A 24,123-nucleotide genomic window follows, 5' to 3' on the forward strand; every position below is an offset into this window, starting at 1 on the left:
GGACCCCTCTGAAACACACCACTGCGAGTTGGAGGGAGGGGGGTTCCCCAAGTCCAGTGGGGTGCCTTGGCCAGGAGAAGGGTGAAAGGAGCCTGGGTAGCAACAGCAGCTTCACCAGAAGGGCGGTCGGTGGACCTCCTGCCTTGCCGCCGGGCCTTTCAGAGTGACAGCTGGCCGAGCCTTGATGGGCAGCCCTGAGTTCCCAGAAGGGGACCTTGGCCTCTGTGACTGACAGTTGGCCAGTGTGGTGACAGGCGGTTGGCGGCCCTCCTCTTGACTCCTGGCCCCTCCTGATTGGCAGGCAGTGGGTGCCCCGGGGGGCAGTTGGCTGGTGCGGTGCTTGGCTATTGACCAGGCCTGTCTGGCCGTCCCTCGTGGGACAGCCCTTGAGGGAGGGAGGGGGGGAGATCTGCTGGGGGCCCCGCCGTCGTCTCTGCCTCTGCCCCTCTTGGCCACACAGCTTATAAAAGCCTTTTGTCCCCAAGTGGTAGCAGGAGCTCCCCCTCAGGGGAGCAAGAGGCCGCTCGGGGCCAGCAGTGCCCTCCGGGAGCCCAGGCAGTGGCTCGGAATGCGGGGATTCAGGAAACATCCTGCTCACGCGCTGCCACTCAGCTTCCAGCAAATGGCCTGAGAGGCCCGCCATGGGCAGGCACGGAGGGAGGGGTGGCCGTGAACTCAGCAGGCAGAACACTGGCTCCCTGAGATTTCAGCCCATCAGGGAAGCAGGGAGGAAGGCCCGGCTTACGTGATGACGTGTGAGGTGTGACACGTGCGGATGGGAGTGTGGGGTGGCCCCCCCAGAGAGTGATATGGGAACGGAGACCCGGTGAGTCCCTCTTGGGAGGAGCGGAGGGAAGGCCCAGCTCGAGTGCTGCAGGCAGTGGAGACGGTCCCAGCGGCTGGAGGGTTGGTAAGGCCACATCGCCGGGGACACGATGGGCCTGGCGAGGACCTGGGACCTTCCGCCATCGGCAGTGACCTGGTCAGGTTTTCACTGTGGAAAGGTCATTCCGGATCGAGACAGAACCGATCGTGGGGGACATGGGCGGACACAGGGAGCTGGCCCGGAGCAGGAGGAGCGGATGCAGAGATGTGGGCGCTCTGAGGGGTGGCTGCCGGTAGGACCCACGGCCTGGGCGCTGCCCACGCTGAGCTGTGAGCGAGCAGCTGCTAGTGGCTGTCGGCACTGGGATCGGGCTCGTGTACAAATGGGGGCTCCCCTGTGTGCACTCCGCCCGCCCGTGCACACCCACCTGCCCACGCGCACCTTGTTTGTGGGGGACAGTCCCCCGAGATGCGGAGCAGGATGGGCTGGGACTATGCATTCTTTTTTTTCAAAAATGTGTTTGTGTTTATTTTAGTGAGAGGAAGGGAGAGAGAGAGAGAGAGAGAGAGAGAGAGAGAGAAACATGGATCGGTTGTGCACTGGATGACACTCAACCAACTGAGCCACACTGGCCAGGGCTGGGACAATTCGTTCTTTATGCGCCTTTGTGTCTCCACTGGTCGCTGTAACCGTGTTACTCTTACGGTTCCGAAAAGGGTTTTCAGAAAGGAATGAAAAGTGAAGGCAGTGGCTGAGAGCTGGCTCCGGTCGGGGCGCCCTGGGCTAGAATCCTTGTTCCTGGGAGACCTGAGGAGGGTGACCCGGCCCATCCCAGCCCCGTCTTTGGGCCATGAAATGGGGCTGTTGTGTGGACGGTGGGAGATGGCGCCTGTCAAGTGCTTTGCACAGGGTCGGGGTGCTGTCCTCTCCTCTCCACCCCTCTCCCTCCCCAGCCTTCCTTCCTCCCCACTCCCTCCCCCCCATTCCCTTCCTCCATATCCCCGCTGCCTGTGTCCAGAAAAAGGAGGCTGAGACGAGGAAGTCTGTGTGACCAGCTGGAGCGGCCGGGACAGACGGAAGGCCGCCCCGGGTCCAGGGAAGGAGGCGGCCTCACCTCAGGGTCGGCTGGCCCATGCGTTGGGCTCCTGCCCAGGCCAGGATGACAGATGGCCCCGAAGGCGAGGTCACCGTCTAGGGAGCAGTTGTGTGTTTGGCGGAGGCCGGCGGGTGGGGCGCCTTCTGAGCGCTCGCTCGGCCCATGTCTGGGGCTTGGGGGCCTGGACCTCGCCAGCAACCGGACTTTATTTTGGTTACTGAAGATGGGAAGGTTCAGCCATAAATTACTGCCTGGCAGGGCAGCCGCCTCTCCCCCGGGGCAGCCCGCGGGCCTGAGGCCTCTTCAAGGCCAGCGTGGCCCCCGCCTCTCAGCGCAAGCGGGAGGTCTGGTGGCGGCCTGGAAGCCCAGTGGGGAGGCGGGGGAGGGAGGAGAGGGGTCTGGGGGCCTGGGTTCAGAGCAAGGTTAGCCAAATAGTGGATAAATTAGGCGAGGGAAACAGACAGCTCCCCTTGCGGTGAACTTTTCACCCAGCGAACCTGCTCCTCGCCCACTCTCAGGTGGCGGCAGCGCCCGCGTGGCTGTCACCTCTGGGGGGTGTCACCTGCCTCTTCCCGGGCACCGTCACTGCCGCCCCAGGGTGGGGGCTGAGGCCGGAGGGTTCGGGACAGGGCTCCGGGTCACGGGGTCTCGGGTGGACACTGGGGATTTGACCCAGCCTGAAGTTCAGACTTTCTCCTTCCCTCCTTCCCCCAAAGCCCTCTCCCCAGGTGCTGACAGACCCAGCACCTGCCTTTGACAGGGCCTGGCGTCGGCCCTGAGGGGCCGGGGGAGTTCTCTAGCAGGTTTCTGGCCTGAGCAACCCCTTGGGCCACTGCTCTGTCTCCAGGCGGCAAAGGCAGGGCCTCCCGGGCAGCGTGGGCGCAGGGGCTCCCAGCCCCAGGCTCCCTGCCACCGCCAGGCCGGCCCTCTGGTCGCTGGGCCTTCGCTGAGCTGGGCTGGGGCAGGAATGGCCTCAGGCTACAAGGTGGGTGCCAGAGGAGGGGGGGGGCGGCCAACCCCAGGGAGGGTCAGCAGGCAGGGGGGCTGCAGAGGAGCGGGTGGACGTCCTGAGACCCCGTCTCCCGCCGTCTCCCCCCACCGCCCGTTCACCGGAGGCGGCCCAGCCTGGCACAGGCCGGTGCTCGGAGACAACCTGTGACCGAAACGGAAGCTGGGGGAGCCAAGCCAGGAGGGAAGGGCGGGCGATCCAGTCGGGACACGCAGGACACCTGGGGGCGGCACTGGGAGTCGCCTGGTATTCGCGCCGTCGCGGGCACGTCCAGACGGAGGCCTGTTGCGTCCTGAGCGCTGGGCCTGGTGCCGGGAACACAGACAGCGAGCGGGCCAGGTGCCGTGAGCTCTCAGAGCAGCGAGCCTGGTGTGGGAGGGACGGCAGGGGAGACAGACGTGGACAGACAGACAGGTACCCAGACCAAGCACAGGCAAACACCCGCCCTGACAGGGTGGTGGGTGAAGGCCTGAGGAAGAGGTGACATCTGAGCAGAGGCCAGAATGATGAGGGGACAACCTCGTCAGGGGAGTTGTGTGGGCCAGGCGGAGAGCTGGGTGGGCCTGAAGCCCAGGGTGAAGGGCAGTGCCAGAGGTCAGGCCAAGGTCACAACCTCACATGTGACCTTGACCCTCCTGGCAGATGGTCTCGTTGCCTGCTCGAGGCACCCTGCCTCCCTGGCAGGGCCACCGTCCGGTCCTACCCACCAGGGGGGCAGAGAGCGGATGAGCCCTGTCGTCTGGCTGGAGCCTGGGCTCTGTCGTTGCCTCCTGCATGACTTGGGCACCTGACCCCAGCCTCAGAGCCTCCATTTATGTCTCTGTGAAACGGGAACTCACGCTGACCTTCCCAAGGATGGAGGGAGAGGGAAGCTTCCCCCAGGGCGGGAGGGGGAGGAGAGACTGAGCTCGCAGCCTGGCAGGAAAGCTGAGCAGGTGGCCTCTGCTCGGGCCACAGGCGTGGGGCCCAGCGGCCTGAGGTGTCTGTGGGAAGGCCAGCGGATCGTCTCTCCTGCCCGCTCCCTCCAAAGTCCGCGTCTCCGTGGAGAAGCTGCGGGGCCGTCGCGGGGCCCAGAGCCGCCTTTCCCATCAGACAAATGTTGCCCGTTTCGGCCAAGTGATGTCGGGAACCTGTTCCCCTGGAGCTGTGTGCCTGCGAGGGGTCTGCCGCACGGGTTGCCATCTCTTCCCACCGGGCCCTTCTGCGGATCAGGAGCCTGCCAGCCGGTGGCCAGGGACCACTGGGCATGGACCCCGGGGCCTCGCCCTGTCACCCTGGTCTGGGGCCTCGGAGGCAGGACTTGGGCCCAGGCCGGGGAGGGAGGGAATCTGATGCTCCTACAATGAGAACCCTGATCTCAGACTCTTCCTGGGGTTCCATACACCATCACCCTGCTTTTGTCTCCTGCCATGAGACTAGCTGTTTCCTGATTGGAAACAGAAGATAGGCTTATTATTATTATTATTATTATTATTATTATTATTATTTAATTGATTTCAGAGAGGAAGGGAGAGGGAGAGAGAGATAGAAACATCAATGATGAGAGAGAATCACTGACTGGCTGCCTCCTGCACGCCCCCCACTGGGGATCGATCCCACAACCCGGGCATGCGCCCTGACTGGGAATCAAATCGTGACCCCCTGGGTCATAGGTCAATGCTCAACCACTGAGCCACGCCAGCCAGGCTAGGCTCATTATTTTTAAAAGTTAAAATAACGGTAAAACACACTGAGGTCTCGGGAGCCCTGTGTCTGTGTGAGGGCTGCCTCCCTGACCACCCACGGACAGCTGGACCTGTCACCGGGGAAGTGCCCATCCTGAGGGCTGAACGAGGGAGGGAATGAATGAATGAATGAATGAATGAATGAGTGGGTGCCCTTACGGGAGCCTTTAATGACAGCTGACTGCTGCAAGAAGAGGTCATCGAGGTCATCAGCATCCTGCCCTCCCCCCCCCCCCCGAAGAAGCAGGGTCTCCTCAAGGCCGAGCCTGGCACAGTGGGGTTCCCCTGGGGCGCGGCGACCTTCCAGCTTCCTGTCTTTCCCACAGCTCCCGGGCCAGGGGCTTCCCGGAGCAGATGGCCTGTCCATGGGCTCATTGTTGTAAAATATTTATTTAGTATTATTAAAAAGACGGTGTCGTGACAAGAAAGAAAAAAAACGAAGAAGAAGAAGAAGGAAGCAAACCCCTGGGCATTCACCGACGCGCAAGGACGTTCCTGCCCGCAGATGGTCCCGGGACCCAGCTCAGCACAAATCGGTCCGAAGCTGCAGTTTTTGAACTGGTGTTTACAGTGCAGAGCTTTTACTGAGCACTTTAATAGCTGTCCTCCGTCTTTCCACGTAACCTTTACACTCTCCCTGTAAAGGCCATTTCAATGGCCTTCCCGTATGGATGTATGGGTGGTACCCAGATTTTTTTTGTTTTTTTTCCTGCCGTTGACAACAATGCAACTGCACATATTTTAGCAGCTGTGGCTTTGGCGTCCTGTAACCCTTCTCCTTGGGGTGACTTCTAATAGAGGGTCATAGAGACCAGGAACATAAGGGGTGCTATGGCTTTTCCGGGTGCCACCCCCACAGTGCCCCCAGCCGCGGAGTGAGCATCAGAACTCCTCTGCACTCCTGCCAACGCGGGTGGGGCCTTACCAACGCTTTTTTTGCTCACGTAGTAAATATAGAAGTCTCTCAGTGCTGCCTTCATAGCTCTTCTTGGATTGTTAGTGAGGATCAACCTGTTCCCCGCCCCCCTGCCCCCCGTGGGGGCTCTGAGCAGGAGAGCTCACCCAGTTCATGAATCTTTAGCGCCAGTGGTCAGACGTAAAGGGATAATACCACCCCCTCACGACATCCCTGTGACCATTGTTTTCCAACTCAGCCCGTCATTGTCTTTCTATTTGCATATTTATAGGAGCGTGGGCCAGGGAAGCACTTTCAGAGAATATACTAGTATATATTAAAGAAAAGATCTCTTCCCCAAGAGCTCACAATCTATTTTCCTGTCTCCATTACTCCTCAGAACTGCCCTCAGCGAGTCTTCTAAGAGTTGCTTGAATAGACAACAGTAATTCACATTATCTGCAGAACCCAGACCAACTCAGCAGTAAATTAATTTTCTTCCAGACACGGTTGGCAGGGTTGTGAACACAAACTACCGTCCGACCTCTCACACCTGGGTGAGCGGATCGGATGCCGCAGACACCTTCTCGGCGGGAGACTGAATGGAGACAGCAGTGCGAGAAACTTCTTGGAACAAGCGAAAGGGGCACAGCATCTCACAGGGAATAAAGAAAAAATGAGGAACAGGTCCCAGCCCCCACCTTCACATGTCTGGGCTGGACTTCCTCGCTGGACTTCCTGCGACAATGACACGAGACGTAAAGCTCTCAATGCGATGCCCATCACAGGGCACACACCCAGTGAACGCCGACTGCTTCACGCTGGTTTCTTTGTATGGAAACGAGCTTTTCATGTTCTTTGCTCACATATATCGACTCTTGATGTTTTTCTTGTTTATGGAAATGCGCTCTTTATATATTGTAGGCATTCTCCCTTTATCTCCTGCTCTCTGACATTTCACTGTGGTCTCAACATTTAGAATATTGGGAAGTTTGGGGGTTGGGACGTCTGCTCCTCCCCAGAGCTGTCCTGGGCTACACTGGAGCCACCCCTCCCCCTCCCCTGTCCAAGGCGAGTGGGCAGAAGTAGAGTCTGGAGGCTCACCAGTGGAGGAATTTAGCTAATCTTGTCTTAGGCTCAATCAGCTTTCCCTGATGGCATGGCTCCCCGGGGGTTGGCTTACTGAAGCCGGAGAACGATTCTTCTGAAACAAGGGCTCAGCATCTCCCGGCTCTGAGGGGCTCTGGCCCCAAACTAGCTCAGCTTTCTTGATTTTGTGGTGGCGGTTCTTGCTTTCTCTTTTCTTTCGTGGCAAAGTCACTCAGGTATCAAATATCCAAGGAGAGCCTTCCCTGTGTAAGACGCTGAGTTTGGGGATATAGCGGTGAACAAGACAGACGTGTCCCTGACCCATCGGAGTCCACAATTTATTGGGAGACGCACACTGGCCCGCAGCACTAGTCAGTGAGTCTTTATTGAGCATCTACTGCAGTGGTTCTCAACCTTCCTAATGCCGCAACCCTTTCATACAGTTCCTCATGTAGTGGTGACCCCCAATTTCATTGTTACAAATTGAACATAATGAAAGCATAGCGATTAATCACAAAAACCATATGTAATTATATATGTGTTTTCCAGTGGTCTTAGGCGACCCCTGTGAAAGGGTGGTTCGACCCCCAAAGGGGTCGCGACCCACAGGTTGAGAACCGCTGCTCTATTGTGTGCCAGGCTGTCTGCTAGGGGCCGGGGACACCGGGGTGAGCAGAGATGAGCCATCACTAACCCAACAGCCACATAAGTAAACAGAGGGCGGCAAGTAGCACGCGTGAGCAGGAAGGAAGTGCTGGTGGAGCTGTGCAGGCCATGACACAGGGGCCCAGAGGCAGGGAGGCTGTGCGCGAAGGAAGGCTCCCTGGAGGAAGCAGCATTGCAGGTGAGCCCTGAAGGCTGATGGGACTTAACCAGGCAAAGAGGGAAAAGACTTTTTGAGACAAAGGGAACAGCACATGCAAAGGCCTTGGAGACAGGAAGAAACAGTCATCGGGGAACCAGGGTGGGGCACTGGGCCGGGGCTGGAAGTCAGGGCCCGGCCCTCTCTTGGCTCCGCCCACCCCAGGGCCCCAGCTGCCCCTGCCCACCTGGCAGTTCATCTGTCTGATGGCAGGAGGGGAGTCAGGAGAGCCGAGGGCAGAGCCCACGTTTGAGGACACCCGCCCAGCAGAGAGCGAGGGAGGGCCTGTGAGCCCCGCGGCCGCCCTGCTGCTCCCTCTGACTGCTGGGGCCTGGCCTCCGCCTCCGGGAGTTCACGGGGAGGTGACGCTCCTCTGCTCTGAGCGGAGGCTGGTGCCGTCCTCTCCCGGGAGGCCTGTGAAAGCCCAGGCCATTGTCCAGCTCTGTCCCTTACCCTCCCCAGCTCTAAGGACCAAGCCTTGGGGTTCCCGTGACGTCCTGTCCGGGGCTGGGTGGGGGACCCCAGATCTGGGGACTCCGGGGCTGGGCCAGACCACAGAGTCCCCTGGGCTGGAGGGGCTGGTTCCCTGGGTGCCCTGCTCCCCATGAGGGGCCGGGACTGGCTCTGAGCTCCAGTTCGCCTTGTGGCAGCAGGACGATGGTAAGGGTGGCCACCTGAGCACTGGGTGGGCACAGGGTGTTCCATCATTGAGGCTTGGATCCCTTCCCTCTGCAGGGCCGGGGCTGTCGCTGGCTTCCCTCTGTCCTTCCAGGGAAATTCCAGCCGTGACGTGGGCCTTGCAAACAGACTTTGGAGCCAGACAGCCTTGGTCAGGGTCCCTGATCCGTCTCTGCTTTCTGCGGGACCCTGGGCAGAGGCACCTCTTGGGCCTCAGTTTCTCCATGTGCACATGGATGCGCCTCCCCTGCGGGGCTGCGGTGCCCACGGTTTGGCTCCTGGTGACGGTTCCTGGCTGTGGTTGGGGGAGAGGGGACTTTGCCACCACTAGCTGCTCTCAGCGAGTCATTCGACTCGAACCCGTGTGCAGGGGAGATGGTGGTAAACAACCAGGTACCCTGAGGCCCCGCATGTAGGACCCCGCGTTCCAGCTGGGAAGCTTTGCCAACAGGTCTCATTTCATCCTCACAAGAACCTGGGGTTGGAGATGTAAACAGTATTAGCCTCTTACCGAGGCGGGCTCTCGGGCCCAGAGAGGTGGTCAGACTCACTCAAGGTTGCACAGCACGCAAAAGGCCCAGCACAGTCAGGAGGGGCATCTGCCAAGGATCTGGCCCAGGCTTGGGCCCGGAGGCTGGAGCCCAGAGGAAGCGTTTCCCGCACCAGCTCTTCCTACAAGCCCAGAACCCCGACCCCCTGCACCACCCCGGATTTCTCCGGCCTCTGGGGCTCCGTCCAGAGGGACCGGGCCCGGCGAGGGAGCTGCTTGTCATTCCTCCCCAGCCCCCGGAGGAGCCGCGGCCAGCGGGGCCGGCCCGGCCCTTTGTTGACGCTGACAGGACGGTGCAGCAACCTCACACTTGAGCTGCCAACTCGCCGCGGTCACTCAATCCATCACCGAGGGCGGGGGCTCCGGGCCGGCCGCTCGCCTGCCGTGTTGTTCTAGTCCGCCTGGAGCTGTGAGATAAACGGGGCATGAACTGGGCCCCTGGCAGGGGTCAGCCCCTTCTGCCCTCATTAAAGTGCCAATCAAGAAGAGGAATGGAGACGGGCAGAGTGAGCGCAGACTCCCAGCCACCGCGGGGACGGGATCCAGACTTCTCCCTCCACCCAAGCGCGCCTGGCGAGTTCCACCCCAGGCCAGAGCGCCTGGCTGCCACAGTGCCCTTGGTTTCCCTACGGCGGGAGCGGCTGGGGTGGGGGCTGGGAATCCAGGCAGCAAAGGCCACTCGCATGGGCTGGCGTGAGTTGCTGTTCGGTTACCTGCTGCCATGAAACAAATCACCCCAAAATGTGGCGGCTTAAAGCAACAACCAGTTTATTAGCTCTTGCATCTGGGTGTTGACTGGCTCAGCTACGTGCCTCTTCAGCTCTGTGTGACGTCGGCCAGGGTTCCGCTAGGCCACAGAGCTTCCCGATGGCTCAGGCACGTGCCCGATACCCTTGTGGGGAAGGCTGGCCTCACCTGCTGTGCCCCTGGCTCACACAGGAGGCAAGCGTGGAAGCAATGAAGCTATGTAGGGGGCGACTGCACACATCCAGGAGAGCCTGGCCAGAGTGGCTCCGTTGGTTGAGTGTTGCCCTGTGCACCGGAAGGTTGCAGGTTCGATTCCCCATCAGGGCACATACCTGCACTGTGGGTTCAATCCCTGGTCAGGGTGCACACAGAAGGCAACTGATTGATGTTTCTCTCTCTCTCTCACATCAATGCTTCCCTCTCTCTTTCTTCCTCTCTCTAAGCATGTCCTTGGGCAAGGATGAAAAAACAATTATTAAAAAATCCAGGAGGGAGATGATGGTGAGTAGATTTCTAAGATTTTATGGTGGATGGGCTGTGGAGTTTGAGTAAAGAGAAGTTTCAAGGGTGACTACACAATTGTCAGCCTGAAGAACTGGGAGATGGGAGTTATTTAGTGAGATGGGTAAGGCAGGGGGAGTCAGGCTTGTGACGGGAAAGGTCATGAGTCCTGTTCTGGACAAGCTTCGAAGCTTGGGGTGCTTCTTAGACTTCCAAGTGGAGAAGTTGAAAAGGACGTTGGAGCGCCAAGCCTGGGTTTCAGGGCACAGATCCCGGCTGCAGATAGAAGTCTGAGAATGGTGACTATGTCCGAGTTATCTGAAGCCTTGGGGCTCCAGGAGATAACCAAGGAGAGTGTGGATGGAGAAAGGAAAAGATCTGATAGTGAGTCCTGACATTTTCCAGGATTCGGAGGCCGAGAGGGGGAGGGAGAACTCACAACGGAGACTAAAGAGGGAGCTGTCGGTGCGTCGGGAAGAAAACCAAGAAGCGAAGGTTTCCTCGAAGCCGAGTGGGAGGAAATGTGTTTCAGGAAGAAGAGCCGTGATCCGCAATGGAGAAGGCGGCTCACTGTTCAGGTTAGACGAGGCCTTGTCATGAAGAGTAGAGACACCAGGGCAGAGGCCATTGCTGACTTTGAGCAGAAAGAAGGGTTTGAGGATAGAAGCCTCATTGGAAAGGGCTCAGAGGGGGGAAAAAGGAGACATTTCTGGTTCTACTCAAGGCCAATGTATTAGACCAATCTGCCTGTCGTACGTAAAACTGGACAAAACACATGAAACAGCCAGTATCGTTGAACCACAGGTAAGGCAAGGCTATGGTCCTTGAGAGAAGGGAGGCCCAAAGGCCGAGCTGCACATTCAGCTTGACTTCCTGCCCAGGGCCCCAGGGAAAATGGCTCCAAGCAGAGAGCTGCAGTCTCACTTGGTGGAGAAAAGAGAGTTCAGGGTCTAGGACTGCCAAGACGGCTAGTGACTGTGGGCAGATCACCGAAGAAGCGGGGTTTGTCTCAGTCTTCTAAAACAACCCTAAAGATGCAAAGGTTTTTACAAAGTCGTCGGTTCACAGACAAGGAAATGGCTCTTAAACATCATGTCTCATGAGAGAGAGAAGCACGCATGAACACTGCACTCAGAGACCCATTTCCCCCAAGTTGGCAAACATCTGAAAATGTGCCGACACGCGATATGGGTGAGGGCGTGGGGAAATGCATTCTCATTCATTTCAACTCGTAAATTCTTTATTTTTTATTTTCTCTGAGCTCATAAATTGATACAAAGTCTATAGGAGTAATTTGGCTATATTCGTGACAATTACAAATCTGCAAAGAATCCAGAAATGCCTCTTCTAAGAATTGAACTTAGACATCAAAAATTCTGGTCCGTACAAGGCGATTCTCGCTGGGAATCGCAAGGAGACTGGAAGCAAGCTAAGTGGCCGTCTGCGGGGGTTGCTTACATAAGTTACCGTGCATCCGCACCACGGAAATCGTGCTATTGTCCAAGAAAACTAGAAAGCGCGTTATGTGCTGGCCTGGAATGGTCTCCAAAACATACTCTTAGGTGGGGGGAAAAAAAGCAAGGACTAGTATGCTAAAACTGTAAAAAAGGTATTAAAATTCAGAGGGAGGAAAGCATATAGATATACAGGGTGGGGCAAAAGTAGGCTTGCAGTGGCGAGTACACGAAACACAGAGTTTATTCTTGTAGTGTTATTTATTTTTGTATTATTTTCCATGCAAACGACTGTAAACCTACTTTTGTCCACCCTGTATGTATATATCATCTCTAGCTTCTATCTTTATCTAGTCTGTGTGTGCCTGTGCGTGTGTGTGTGTGTGTGTATCTCTCTGGGAAAATACACAGGAAACCAGGAAACGGGTTGCTGGTTGATAGGAGTGGGAGGGCAGAACAGATAACGTAACCATCAATAAAAACAAACACAGGAGGCAACCCTGAGCAACACAATGCCGTCTGTCCCACTTCCTGTTCCCTTTCTGAAGGCTGCGTTTGATCTCCTATATAGACATGCTCCAGGCATCCCACCAGGAAAACCTGAAGAACATTTAAGCCCAACAACTTGACCATAAACTAGGCCAGTGACGGCGAACCTTTTGAGCTCGGCGTGTCAGCATTTTGAAAAACCCTAACTTAACTCTGGATATCGTGTCACACAGAGAAATTTTTTGATATTTGCAACCATAGTAAAACAAAGATTTATATTTTTGATATTTATTTTATATATTTAAATGCCATTTAACAAAGAAAAATCAACCAAAAAAATGAGTCCGCGTGTCAGAGGTTCGCCATCACTGACTAGGCTGTAAGCCGACAAGAGGTGAGTTGTAGATAACTCACAGGTCACACTGGCTAAGTGCTCACGCTGTGCCTGGGGTGACAAAGCCACACTCCGCCGCTGGTAGAGGTCGAGTACCACCAATGAGCCACCGTTCTTGTCTTCCATCTGCTGACGTGTTTTCGACACTATGAATTATGTCACTAACATTCACAGATATTCTCTTCAGAGAATGTGTGAGGGCCCTCTTGGTGCAATAACTAGATTAACAGGACAAAGCCAAGGGCCAAAATGGGAGCTGTGAGCTGGTAACATGCCTCCTTCCCCCAGTACCTGTGCTTTTGTGAACATAATTGGCATCACCTTCTGAAATAAATTGCCTGGAGTTGTTAGCACTGACTCCTGTGCTGGGCCTGGACTGTGGGTCAGGCCTGGCCACCGAGGCCCTGGGTTGGTTGGCTCTTACCCGACTATGTCCCACGCGGGGTGTCCACGTGCACATCTCCTGCCTGGGCCTTTAAACACCCCGGGCGCCGGGCCAGGGGCCATGGTTTTGTTTGCAGAGTTGCCCAATCTGATCCTGGTGTTTGGCAAACAAAGCTCGGCTCCCAGAGCCCAGCAAGGAGAAGCAGCTGACCCTCTCGCCTTTTCTGACCCCCAGGGAACTCCAGGGACTCCAAGGAGCACGGAGATGCTCCCCACTGTCATAGCCAAGTAGACTTGACCAGCGGCCCCAAGGCCGCCCGGGAGCCCTGCGAGGGGAAAAGGCAGCCCGGCCCACACCGGGCACCCAGCTGTACGAACGGTCACTCCCGACAGCCTGGGCCTTGCCTTCTTCCTGCGGAGTCTCGCTTCCCTTCTGGACGGTTCCTCACCCTCCTCTCAGCAGATGGTGCTCCCACAGAGCTCCCAAATGAAGCAGGTCTGTGACCCCAAAACCGGTAAGAACCTGCCCTCCACCCACCAAGAAACTCCCCAAGTGCCAAGGCCTAACTCAGAGGCTGAGTCCTCATGGTGGCCTATGGCCATGGCTGAGGATAGGGGGTTGGGGGGCAGCGGGGGGACTCGGGGGAGGGGCCTTCCCACACGGCTCTGCCCACAAACAGGTTCTCCCCATCAGGCCCGGACCCAGACACGTGCCCGGGCACTTGTCTTGCGTCTCTGCGTCCCAGCCAACAGAGGGTTGTCCTTCTGTCCCTTCCCTCCCGTCCAGTGTGGCGGCCACTGGCTCCACCTGTTGAAGGTGCCTCATCTGAACTGACCTGCTCAGTCATGGAAAACACGCCAGATTGGGCAAAGGTGGCTCAAAATAAGAATGCAGAGTATCTGACTCATCATTTTTACATCGACGGCACACGACGTGGTCCTATTTGGGCCCCGTTGAGTTCAATGTATTAAGAGAATTAATTTCCCGTTTCTTTTTCCTTCCTGTCAGATGTGACTCATGAGCTTTTAATGACGTGTGTGGCTTGTGTTGTATTTCTACAGGACAGCGCTGGTCGACTTGGTGACACTAAGAGCTACGTGTCTCAGAACCCCTTCCTGGCGGTTCCAAGGCAGAGCTGCCAAAAGGGAAGGGGCATGAGGTTTGGGGGCAAAGGTGAGCCCCGTCGCTCTGCCTTGAAGGTCATGGCGAGAGGCAGACATAGGCGGGCTGGTCAGTTCCAGTTTTCCCTTGCTCTTGCCCCACAGCCAGCCTATTGCAGATGGCGGCCTCACTGACCAACACTGACCACTGCGCACCCCCTGCCCCCGTCCCCCCAGAGCCTTTGCTGCAAACTCCCACAGGGCAGCCACACAGATGCCCACTCTGGTCCCCTCCTCAGTCTTATTCATCCACCCACAGGAAGAGATCAGTGACCTTGATCTGACCTTCTAATGCCCTTCAGCCCTCACCTCCCGGCTCCTCCCATAACTGCAGACAGTCTGACTCCTGTAACTCAAACTCGGTTCCCTGGCGGCCCTCCTGTTCCTGCCTTTTGATCCAGCCCCAACCTCCCGAGGCACTTCGTCTCGCTTGATTGGGAATAAAAAGCAAAACTGAGAACTTTCAACAAGATACTGGTCAATGTGTCAGATGCAACCGGCCCCCTCGGAGGCAAGAGGCCCGCTCCATGCTGTCAGGCCTGCGGCCCAGCCTCCAGGCTCTCCTCGCACCCACCCTGATCTGCTCTCTCTCCTCCACCGTCCCCTTCCCACCCACCGGTTGTTGCGTCTTTCCTGCCCAGCTCCCTGCTGTTTACAAACACCTAAAAGGCAAGAACAACACCCTCCCCCCTCTTTCTCTGCTACCATCAAATTGGGAAGAGATTTCCACATTCACTTCTTCACCTTTGGGTTCTATTTCTCCCAGCACCGCTGGGGAGAAGGTCGCCGCGGCCCAGTTTCCAAGTCTGAAGATCTCAGTCTTGCTCAGCTTGACCTCGGAGCTGACACCACTGCCTGGCCTCGCCCTCCTCAGCCCTTTGGCCCAGAGCAGTCCCTTTGCCATTCTCCCCTCCTGACCCACCTCCCTCCCAGCTCCTCCTCTCCCAACCCGCCGTCCGCTCTCCCAGGATCCTCCCTGAGCCCACACTTCCTCTCTACACCTCTCCGAGCAGCGTGACGGACTCCTTATTGAAACGTTCATCTGCAAGGGGCTGGCTCCCAGATCTCTCTCTTTCTAACCCTGCTGACGGGAGGTTGCAAAGGGCCCACGTTCAACGTGTCCAAAATAAAACTCAACTTCCCACCCTCTCCTGCTTCTCCATCTTTTTTTTTTTTTTTTAATTCCAAGACATGTAATTTAGAAGTCCGGCATTTCAATAATTACCCATCTTGATTGACAGGGGCTGATGTACGTGGCGCTGTCAGGATACACAAGGACAATAGCCGAAGGGTTGCAAAAAATCAATCCATGATTCTTAAACAATCGCAACCAAAAAAAAGTTACAGGTATCAAAACTTGAGGTGCCCTGCATTTAAAAGAAGGTTTGTGCACATCGTAATTTAGAGGCCAAACAAGGTGCTACTGAAACCTCACGTTAACAGTTTACATGAAGCTGACAGAAGGAGAAGGTGTCCTCTTTCTACCAGCTTTCCTTAACAGTTTCCCATCAGCCGAAGGCAGAGGAGGTGGGACGGATGAATTCTTTTAAAAATATATATATATATTTTTATTGACTTCAGAGAGGAAGGAAGAGGGAGAGAGAGATAGAAACATCAATAATGAGAGAGAATCACTGATTGGCTGCCTCCTGCATGCCCCCCACTGGGGATCGAGCCCCCAACAACCCCGGGTATGTGCCCGTGACCCGAATAGAACCTGAGACCCTTCAGTCCACAGGCCAATGCTCTATCCACCGAGCCAAACCAGCTAGGGCAGGGATGAATTCTTCTTTGCATGCACAAGATGGACTGCTTACTAACAAAACACTATCGGCTCATTTTAAATGGGTCCTTTAAATATCACTGTAGCCTGTTTTGGCCGATTCTCCTTTCTAAACCTCCTCATAGCTTCCACCTGGCTTCCACGACGACCAACAGGCATAGTAAAATGCCTCATTCAGAGCACACTTGTCTGCACGATTCAAGAGAAAGCTCCCGCGGGCTCAAAGCAGCCATGAGCCCAGCAATGCCCCTGAAGATGGATCTGAAACTGCTTCCCGGGGGGCGGGGGCGGGGGAGTCCGGGGAGCAGAGCTGGCGGTGCTGCCAGTGCAGACAGGTTTAGCGCCAGATCTTTAGTGACTGTGGCGAGGAAGGGCCGGTGATGGTGGGGGCGGTGGTGAAGGAAGGGCCGGTGATGGTGGGGGCAGTGGTGAAGGAAGGGCCGGTGCTGGGGGGGTGGGGGCGGTGATGATGATGGGGGCGGTGGTGAAGGAAGGGCTGGTGCTGGGGGGGGCGGTGGTGAAGGAAGGGCCGGTGATGATGATGGGGGTGGTGGTGAAGGAAGGGCCGGTGCTGGGGGGGGCGGTGGTGAAGGAAGGGGGGGACCCTAACCTGCGGCTCTTCAGGTGCCTTCTCCTGCTGGTCCCTCGTCCAGAGGGTGAGCCTGTCTCGCAGCAGCTGCGTGATGAGCGTGGAGTCCTTACGGGAGTCCTCGGTGAGTGGGTCCCGCGCAGCCAGGGCGCCATCGAAGGCTCGTCAGGCTGAGGCAGGCCGGGGGGGGGGGGCATGCTGGACCCCACGTTAGCACCCGGCCGTCCCCGGTGCGTGGGCCGCATGTGCTCGGGGCTGATGCCAAAGGCTTCCGTGTAGGCCGCCAGGAGGCTCCGTCCACACCGTGTTTCTCCCCCCGAAGCCACTCTGCCAGGCGACGTAGGAACCGCTTTCACTTGTTTCACTTGCAGGTGAAACACCTCGCTCTCCACCTGGAAGTCGCTGCCGTTCTCGATGAGGAGCTTGTCCGGCAGGGCCAGGACGTCGTCGCACACGGTTTCCGGCTCCTTCTCCATCTCCTCCCGGAAAGCTTTCACTGTCTCCAGCTTCTTCTCGTTCCTGTCGGCATGGCTTTCTGCTCCGGGCGGCTGCTGGCCCTCGGAGCGTCGCCTGGCACCAACCGCATCCTTGGAGGCCAGAGAGGGGCTCCACCTTCACTGGAGAGAGGGTCTTTGAGCTCTGTCCCCGCCTTCATGGCGGAGGCCCTGTCATCATCGTCGCGCTCTGCCTGCTGGGCCCGCCATGCCCGCGGCAGCAGCTGCTCCCGGTCCCCCATGTCGCTGTGGCTCGGCCTCGCCTGCGCCCTGCACCCCGCAACGGATCGCTAACTCCCTTGCCCACCTGCTCCCCAGTCGGAGGCCGCCGAGGGAGGAGAGGCTGCTCGATGCAGGCCCTTCTCACCTGCCGCTTTCCCCTCCCTCCAGAGTCGGCTCCAGCCCTGCTTCTCCATCTTTAAGCAGGGAGGTGGGCCCTACCTGTTAGAAGCGACCTGCGGAAGTAAATGGAACTGGGGACCAGCTGACGCCTAGCCCAGGGCCTCAGGTGCCGTCCTCAGGACCTGGCCTCCCTGCGCCTGGCAGGCGGCCTCTCTCCGTTTTGCTTCACTCTGGGGCGGGCCCTCCCTGGCTCCCTGGTCCCGGCAGCTGCAGGCGCCTACCTTCCAGCTCCAGTGGGAAGAGAGAATCTCTTCCTGGGAACCTCTGCCCAAGTGCCTGGGTGCCATCCACTCTCATGGACCAAAGGTCCATTCCAGAAGCAACCCTGTATCCCGCGGACAGGCTCTCACGGGTTGGCTATGGGAATATGAATAAGCACAGATATACGTAAAGATCGTCTCCCAAAGGAATTCAGGGTCTAGTTCCAGAAGGAGTGAGGACTGATAGGCTGGACAGGCAGCAGCGGCTCCCGCCCAACGCTCCAACCACAGAAGCACCAGCCCGTTCCCCTCCCTGTCACACCCACCAATCAACGCACTGGGCGGACCCTTCTCTTCTCTTGGCCGGACCATTTCCGTAGTCCTCTAAGGAGAACTCCTCCCTTAGTCATCCCCATTCAGCCTCCTCCACACCCAACACTGCTCTCTCTTTAAAGCGCACATGGGATAGCACCCTTCTGCTCAGCGCCATGCCAGGACTCATCCACGCGGTTCTGTGTGTAGGTAGTTCGTTCACGTCCCTCGCTGAGTGGTGTTCCATCCTTAGGTGTCACTCCAATTTGTTTATCCATCCAGCTGTTGATGGGCCTTGGAGTTTAATCCAGTTTTTGGCTATGTTTGTGTACAAGTCTTTGTGTGAACATGGTTTCATTTTTCTCTCTCTTTTTTAAAACATACTTTTTATTGATTTCAGAGAGGAAGGGAGAGGGAGAGAGAGAGCATCATTGATCGGCTGTCTCCTGCACGCTCCACACTGGGGATCGAGCCCACAAGCCAGGCATGTATGTGCCCTTGGGACCTTTCAGTCTGCAGAATCTAGCCACTGAGCCAAACTGGCTAGGGCCGGTTTCATTTCTCTTGATAGCTTCGAGGAGAACTGATGGGTCACAGGGTGGGGCACGTTAACTCTGTGAGAAACTGCCAAGCTGTTCTCCAAACCAGCAGTGGATGAGAATTCCATATGCTCCGCGGCCTCGCTGATACTTGGCTTGTCAGACGTTTTAGCTTAATTATTCTACAGGTGCACAGTGATATTTCATTTTGGTTTTAATGTGCATTTCCCTGAGCGTGATAGTGCACATTTTTTCATGTGCTTCTTGGCCCCTGGTATACTTACTTCTTTTATGAAGTGTGAGTTGAAATGTTTGCTTCTTTTCAATCGGATTCCATAACTCACCCTCCTTTAGCATCTGCTCCCCCAGTGCCAACATGGCTCTGCTTACCGGCCATGTCCTCGGATTGCTGAATCCGCCCGACACGCCTCGCCTGACTTTTCAGCGCCCCTCAAGCCCGCTGACCACCCACGCCTCCCGGCGCTTCCTCAGCCTCCCTCCTGGCTCACGCTCCTACACCCACCCAGGCAGTGCTGAGCGCCCGCGCTGCGCCCAGGCCTCTCATGGGCTCACACTGGACTCTCACTATAATCAAATCGGGTCCCCGATGAACCCTGCTCCCAGGCAAGGCAAGCCGCTCCCTCGGAAGTTCACTGCCCACCTACCACCGTGCCTAATAGGTCGCTGACATTTCAAACCCCCAATGCCCGAAGCCTCAGGCATTCATCCATTCATTTAACATCAACACTGATTCAACAGTCAGTGAATGGACCCCAGCCACAAACAGCCCGCTCTTCCCGCCACGCTCCCATCACGGCAGTCACACCAAGGCTCCTGGCTACTTAAGCTGGAACTACCCTTCACGCCTCTCCCCTGAATCCTCTACATTAAGGCAATTGCTCTGTCTCATCTCTTCTTTGAAAACATATCCCAAGTCCTCTCCACTGCCCTCTCCTAGACTTTGCCCATCGTGTCTTACCTGGAGCACGGCACAGCCTTCCTCTTTGTGTGTTTGTTAATCCTCACCTGAGAATATGTTTTTTCCATTCATTTTTTTTTTTTTTTTTTTGAGAGAGAGTGGAAGGGAGGAGGAGAGACAGAGAGAGAGGAACACTGATGTGAGACACATCAATTGGTTGCCTCCCCGACGTGCCCTGATCAGGGCCAGGGATTGAGCCTGCAACCGAGGTATGTGCCTTGATCAGAATCGAACCCAGAGCCCTTCAGTCCCAGGGCCAATACTCTATCCACTGAGCCAAACCAGCCAGGGCACAGCCTTCCTCTCTTGACTCATTCTACCCATTTCCCATTATTATGTCGATTTTACAGTGAAATCCCCTGCTTAACACCTTTCCTATACGACTTGCAAAGCCCAACATGACCTGGCTCCTGGCCACCTCTCTCCAGCCTCATCTCGTTCACACTGACCGCCTGGACTTTGCGTGTGCACCACCCTTTCCTCTTAGCCTCACTAGCCCTTCTCAGACCTTCTGGACTCAGCCTCCCTGCCTCCTCCCCCATGAAGTCTTCCCTGCCCACCCTGAAGCCCACTATCCTGAGGAGGGCAGCGAGAGTGCAACCCTGTTTATTGCACAACCCTGGCCCCCAGCACCGCCCTGGTACCCAGGCAGATGCCTGGCGAGGGCTGGCAGAGGCTCAGTGACTGCAGTCAGCCTCCTGTGCTGTCCGGAGCCTCTAGGGATGGGTGGCCTCTGTGGATAAACCATGACACAGCATGGGGCTGCCTTTCTGCAGGCTTGGCCGGGCTTCCCAGGGGCCGCGTACCCATGAAGTGAAGTATCTTAGGGAAACATGCCCGGAAGGCAGCACTCCGCCCCTAAGTGTCGCTGGGTGGGGGTGGGGGGCGTGGGGGGGAGGGGTCTCAGAACCTCCCCGCTGCCCCTCCCCACACACCCCCTCCCTCGGGGCCTCACCTGCCCAGATTCCAAGGGTCAGGTCAGCCCAGACCCACACGTTCCTCCAAGGGAACGGGCACCCATGACTTTTTGATGCCTTTAAATATATATATATTAATTGACTACAGAGAGGAAGGGAGAGGGAGAGAGAGAAACATCGATGAGAGAGAACCATTGATCAGCTGCCTCCTGCAGGTCCCCTATTGGGGATGGAGCCCACAATCCAGGCATGAGCCCTGACTGGGAATTGAACCCTGAGCTTCCGGTTCATAGGTTGATGCTCAACCACTGGGCTTTTTGGTGCTTTTGAGTCCGACCAGAACAAGCAGGAAGTGCCGAGTTTTATTGCCCCTCGGGAGCTATTTACACCGTGAGTGCTGCATGGGCGAGGCCCATGGGAGAACGTGGCCTGGCTCCTCTGAGAGCCACGCGTGGGGGGAAGGGAAGGCAGCTCCTGGTGCCATTGTTCCAGCATCCAATGCTCTACAGCTCCAACTGCCTTCCCAGGAGGCCAAGGGACTCATGAAAGCTGCTGTGTGTTCTTTCTTCTCACCGTGTTTACTTCAAGGACTTACTGCCGTTTCCGAGGCGAACAGCGGAACTGAGACATCGCCTCTCTGGCCACTTGAAGATGTAGGTCAGAGCTCTCTTAGACACAAAGCTAAGTGCGAGCGTGCAGGATTTGACAATGTTGCCTGTGAAGTTGTATCTGTAAGTACACAGGCATCCGTCTATCCATTTCCCTACCTGCCTATATTTACATGCCTCAAAAAGAAGAGAGTTTTGCTTCCTGTGTTCATGGAACATTTATAAAAAGTGGTCAAGTATTTGGGCAAAAAGAAAACCACAGCAGACTTTTAAACAAATGTGGAAACCTTCAAGTTACATGAACTGATTATAATCCACTATGTGAAATAACTAATTTAAGGAAGATAATTTTTGAAAATATTTAGAAATTGCAAACATATTCCTAGGTAGCTCCTAGACCAAAGAAATCAAAAGTAAAATTAAGTACTATGTAAAAAGAAAATGAAAGAATGCTTAATACCAAAGTTTGTGAGATAAACAAAGCTGTATTCAAAAGAAAATTTATAACCTTCAAATGCTGTCCTTATTCAAGAATGTGAAAAAACTAAAAATAAAACTAAGTGCTTATCTTAGCAAGCAAGAGAAGAACAGTGAAATAAAACAAGCCAGGTACGGGGCATCAGAGACTGAAGATGCGATCCATAGAATAATGAAGACAAAACAGCAGCCGGAAACATCCTGAACTTGTTCTAGGATGAGAACAGTAACGGCCTCAAAAACTCAGTTATGAAAAGCAAAGAGTATAAAGATGCAAGCTGAGGAGTGAGAAAGGAAAAATAACCAGGAAGAGAGGATATTAAAATAATCCTATGAGCACATGTGCAACAAATTAACAGACCTAAGAGAAGTGGGTGGTTTTTAAAAACCAAATATGCCACAAAAATAGACCCATGAAGAGAGGGGAAACTTGAATATTCCAGTTAACGGAGGGCACAGTGGGGTGATGGCTGCAGGGAACTACTGAAAAAATTCTAGAACCTGACAGGTTTGTGGCCTACTTTCATCGAACTTTAAAAACTGGAACAGGGAATTGTAACTTCAGTACTGTGGGCCATCGAAGACGACGGAAATCTCCCCAGTCCGTCTTATAAAGGCAGCATCATTTTAATTTTAAAATATGATGAAGAAACTAAGAAAAAAAGAAAATTATAGACCCCCCCCCTCATTTAATTTTTTATATTTTAAAAATTTATATTTTTATTGATTTCAGAGAGGAAGGGGGAGGGAGCTAGAGATAGAAACATCTATGATGAGGAATCATTGATGGGCTGCCTCCTGCATGCCCCACACTGGGGATCAAGTATGCAATCCAGGCATGTGCCCTGACCAGGAATTGAACCATGACCTCCTGGTTCATAGGTCGGTGCTCAACCACTGCCCCATATGGGCTGAGTGACCGCCCTCATTTTAAAGATGCAAAGACTCGAAAATATTAGCAAACAGAACAAGAAAATGTATCAAAAGAATAACAAATGAACACAGTATGACCAAGTGGGGTGTATTCCAGGGAGTAAGGGTGGTGTGGAATCAGGAAATTTATCAACATAATATTACATTGAAAAAAATTAATGGAGGAGAAACAATACAGTCGCAATAATAGATGTTGTAACTCAGCAGCCATTCCTAACTTAAATTCCTACCAAGGAAAAGATGGCCCAATGCTAGGGAAACTGAGGCACCACTTCGTACCTGTCTGACGGGTAGGCGGTGGTGCTGGGATAGGCGGCCCCCGCCCGCCGCGTTCCCACCAGCATTTGGGAACGTGATCTTGCACGTACCCTCTAGGCCCCTGGGAATCGCACGGAAATAAAATTAGTGCCTATGCACATTCAGGGGAGGTTGTTCTTGGGGGGGGGGGGGGTGGCTTGAAAGCCAAGGGAAGGCCCACCAGGGAGGAATCGTCTAGTAATTACAGAACTTCAGCATCAAAAAAATATATTATGCAGCGTCGAAGAGAAGACAGGTACACCAACCTAAAGGTGACACTGAGAAGTTGCAAAGGGTATGTAGGATTCCAACTTCCTAAAAGCAAATGTCGGGAATTATACGTCAATGTGTGTATCTGTGTACATGCCTGGATGCAATGACTACAGGAGTGTAGTGAGCACATGGGCGAGAGGCTATTGGTCTTGAGGGGGTGATATGGGGGGGGGGGCGGCAAGAAGGGGAAAATGCAGCAATAACTGCCCCAAAATATTCTAGTGGGCGCTCTCTCATGTGGGGGTGTTAGCCACACCTCCACGGTCTCCCCATGTAGAAAGGGCATTGGTTTGGTTTGGGACATGTAGGGTTTGTGTGACAGTTGGTTCTGACTGGCTCTTGTTGGGTTCTGGGGGCATCGGTGGGTGGGGTGTCGGAATTAGATTAAATCCAATTCTTTGCCTAATCTGTGCTGAACAAGGCTGCCTGGTCTCATTTTAATTCATGACCCCCAACCCCAAATGGGCCCTCGTGCTTCTGGTCAGCTCCCTTCCCAGGCCTGACTGACAGCTGCACATCCTCTCCCCTCTCCAAGTCCCCTCCCCCGCCCTGCTCTCTGCTGAAATCCCAGGAAACAGAAGCACATGAGCATCTCCTGCCGCTTCCCCACCTGCCCGCCGGCTCCCTCTCTCGTTACTGCCTTCCTTCATCGCGCCTTCTCCCCTGAAGTGCCGGCCATCTGTCCTCCCATGAACAGCTCACTCAGTCAGTGTTGCCCCCGATTCCCCTTTTTCCCTGGAAACCGCTGCCATCGGCTTTCACCCTCAGGAAGGTGTCTGGGACCTGCTCGCTGTACCCGATAGTAACTGCTGGTCTCATGCGACCTGACTTCTCGGCAGCGCTGCCCAGTTAATCCCGCTCTCAAACCATCCTGGTCGGCTCCCAGGCCCCACTCCCGGCTTCACAGGCACGTCCCCCACGGTCCTGCTCGGTTCCCCTCACTGTGCCTCTCCATCTGCCTGACTCTACACTTGGGGGACCCCTGGGGCTCAGCTCTGGGGCTCTTCTCGCCGCCCCCACTGTCCTCTGGGGCTTCCCTCCAGGGTCCACCTGTCACTTGTGCACTGATGGCTCCCAAGCGGCGCCTCCAGCCTGGACGCAATCGCCTCAATTTCGGACTCTCAGGCCACTGCCTTCCTGGCTTCTCCCGCGGGTAACAAGCAGGACCCTGAACTTAGCATGTGCTGAGGGAGCCCCAAACCTGCTCCCCCCGAGTCTCCCCTTCTTGGTAAGTGGCAACCTTCCGCTGCCAGGCCCAGCCCAGCAACCTTGACGTGGTGGGGCGAGGAGCAGCCAGCAGGACACCCCGACCCCAGGCCTGGGGGCGGAAAGTGTCCAGTGCGGCTCAGGGGCAGGGCTGGCCCGAGTGATGTGCCTCCGTGGAGCAAAGGGAGAGGGGGCGTGAATGTGAGCGCTGTAACACGCTGGGCATTTGTCACTGGAGATGGTTCTAGAATCTGC

At 55.7% G+C, this 24,123-nt stretch overlaps 1 protein-coding gene and 1 long non-coding RNA gene across 3 annotated transcripts; one reads left to right on the forward strand and one right to left on the reverse strand.

Annotated features, from left to right (window-relative positions):
- Positions 1 to 7,428: 7,428 nt before the first annotated feature.
- On the forward strand, positions 7,429 to 14,324 carry LOC308516171. 2 transcript variants are annotated; one of them, XR_013995714.1, is made up of 4 exons: positions 7,429 to 7,483; positions 9,920 to 9,977; positions 12,934 to 13,213; positions 13,761 to 14,324. It is a non-coding gene; the product is annotated as an uncharacterized lncRNA (long non-coding RNA). The 2 variants fall into 2 exon arrangements; XR_013995715.1 differs by lacking the exon at positions 9,920 to 9,977.
- A 1,538-nt stretch (positions 14,325 to 15,862) lies between these two features.
- Positions 15,863 to 16,967, reverse strand: LOC308515621 (14-3-3 protein eta-like; the record flags this gene model as incomplete). The annotated part of the gene is made up of 4 exons (XM_081086123.1): positions 15,863 to 15,961; positions 16,253 to 16,392; positions 16,449 to 16,818; positions 16,881 to 16,967. 4 exons carry the CDS (start codon positions 16,965 to 16,967, stop codon positions 15,863 to 15,865), a joined length of 696 nt encoding a protein of 231 aa, XP_080942249.1.
- Between the last annotated feature and the right edge of the window lie 7,156 nt (positions 16,968 to 24,123).

Source organism: Myotis nattereri (assembly GCF_964212035.1).
Source record: "Myotis nattereri genome assembly, chromosome: 3".
Taxonomy (NCBI): Eukaryota; Metazoa; Chordata; class Mammalia; order Chiroptera; family Vespertilionidae; genus Myotis; species Myotis nattereri.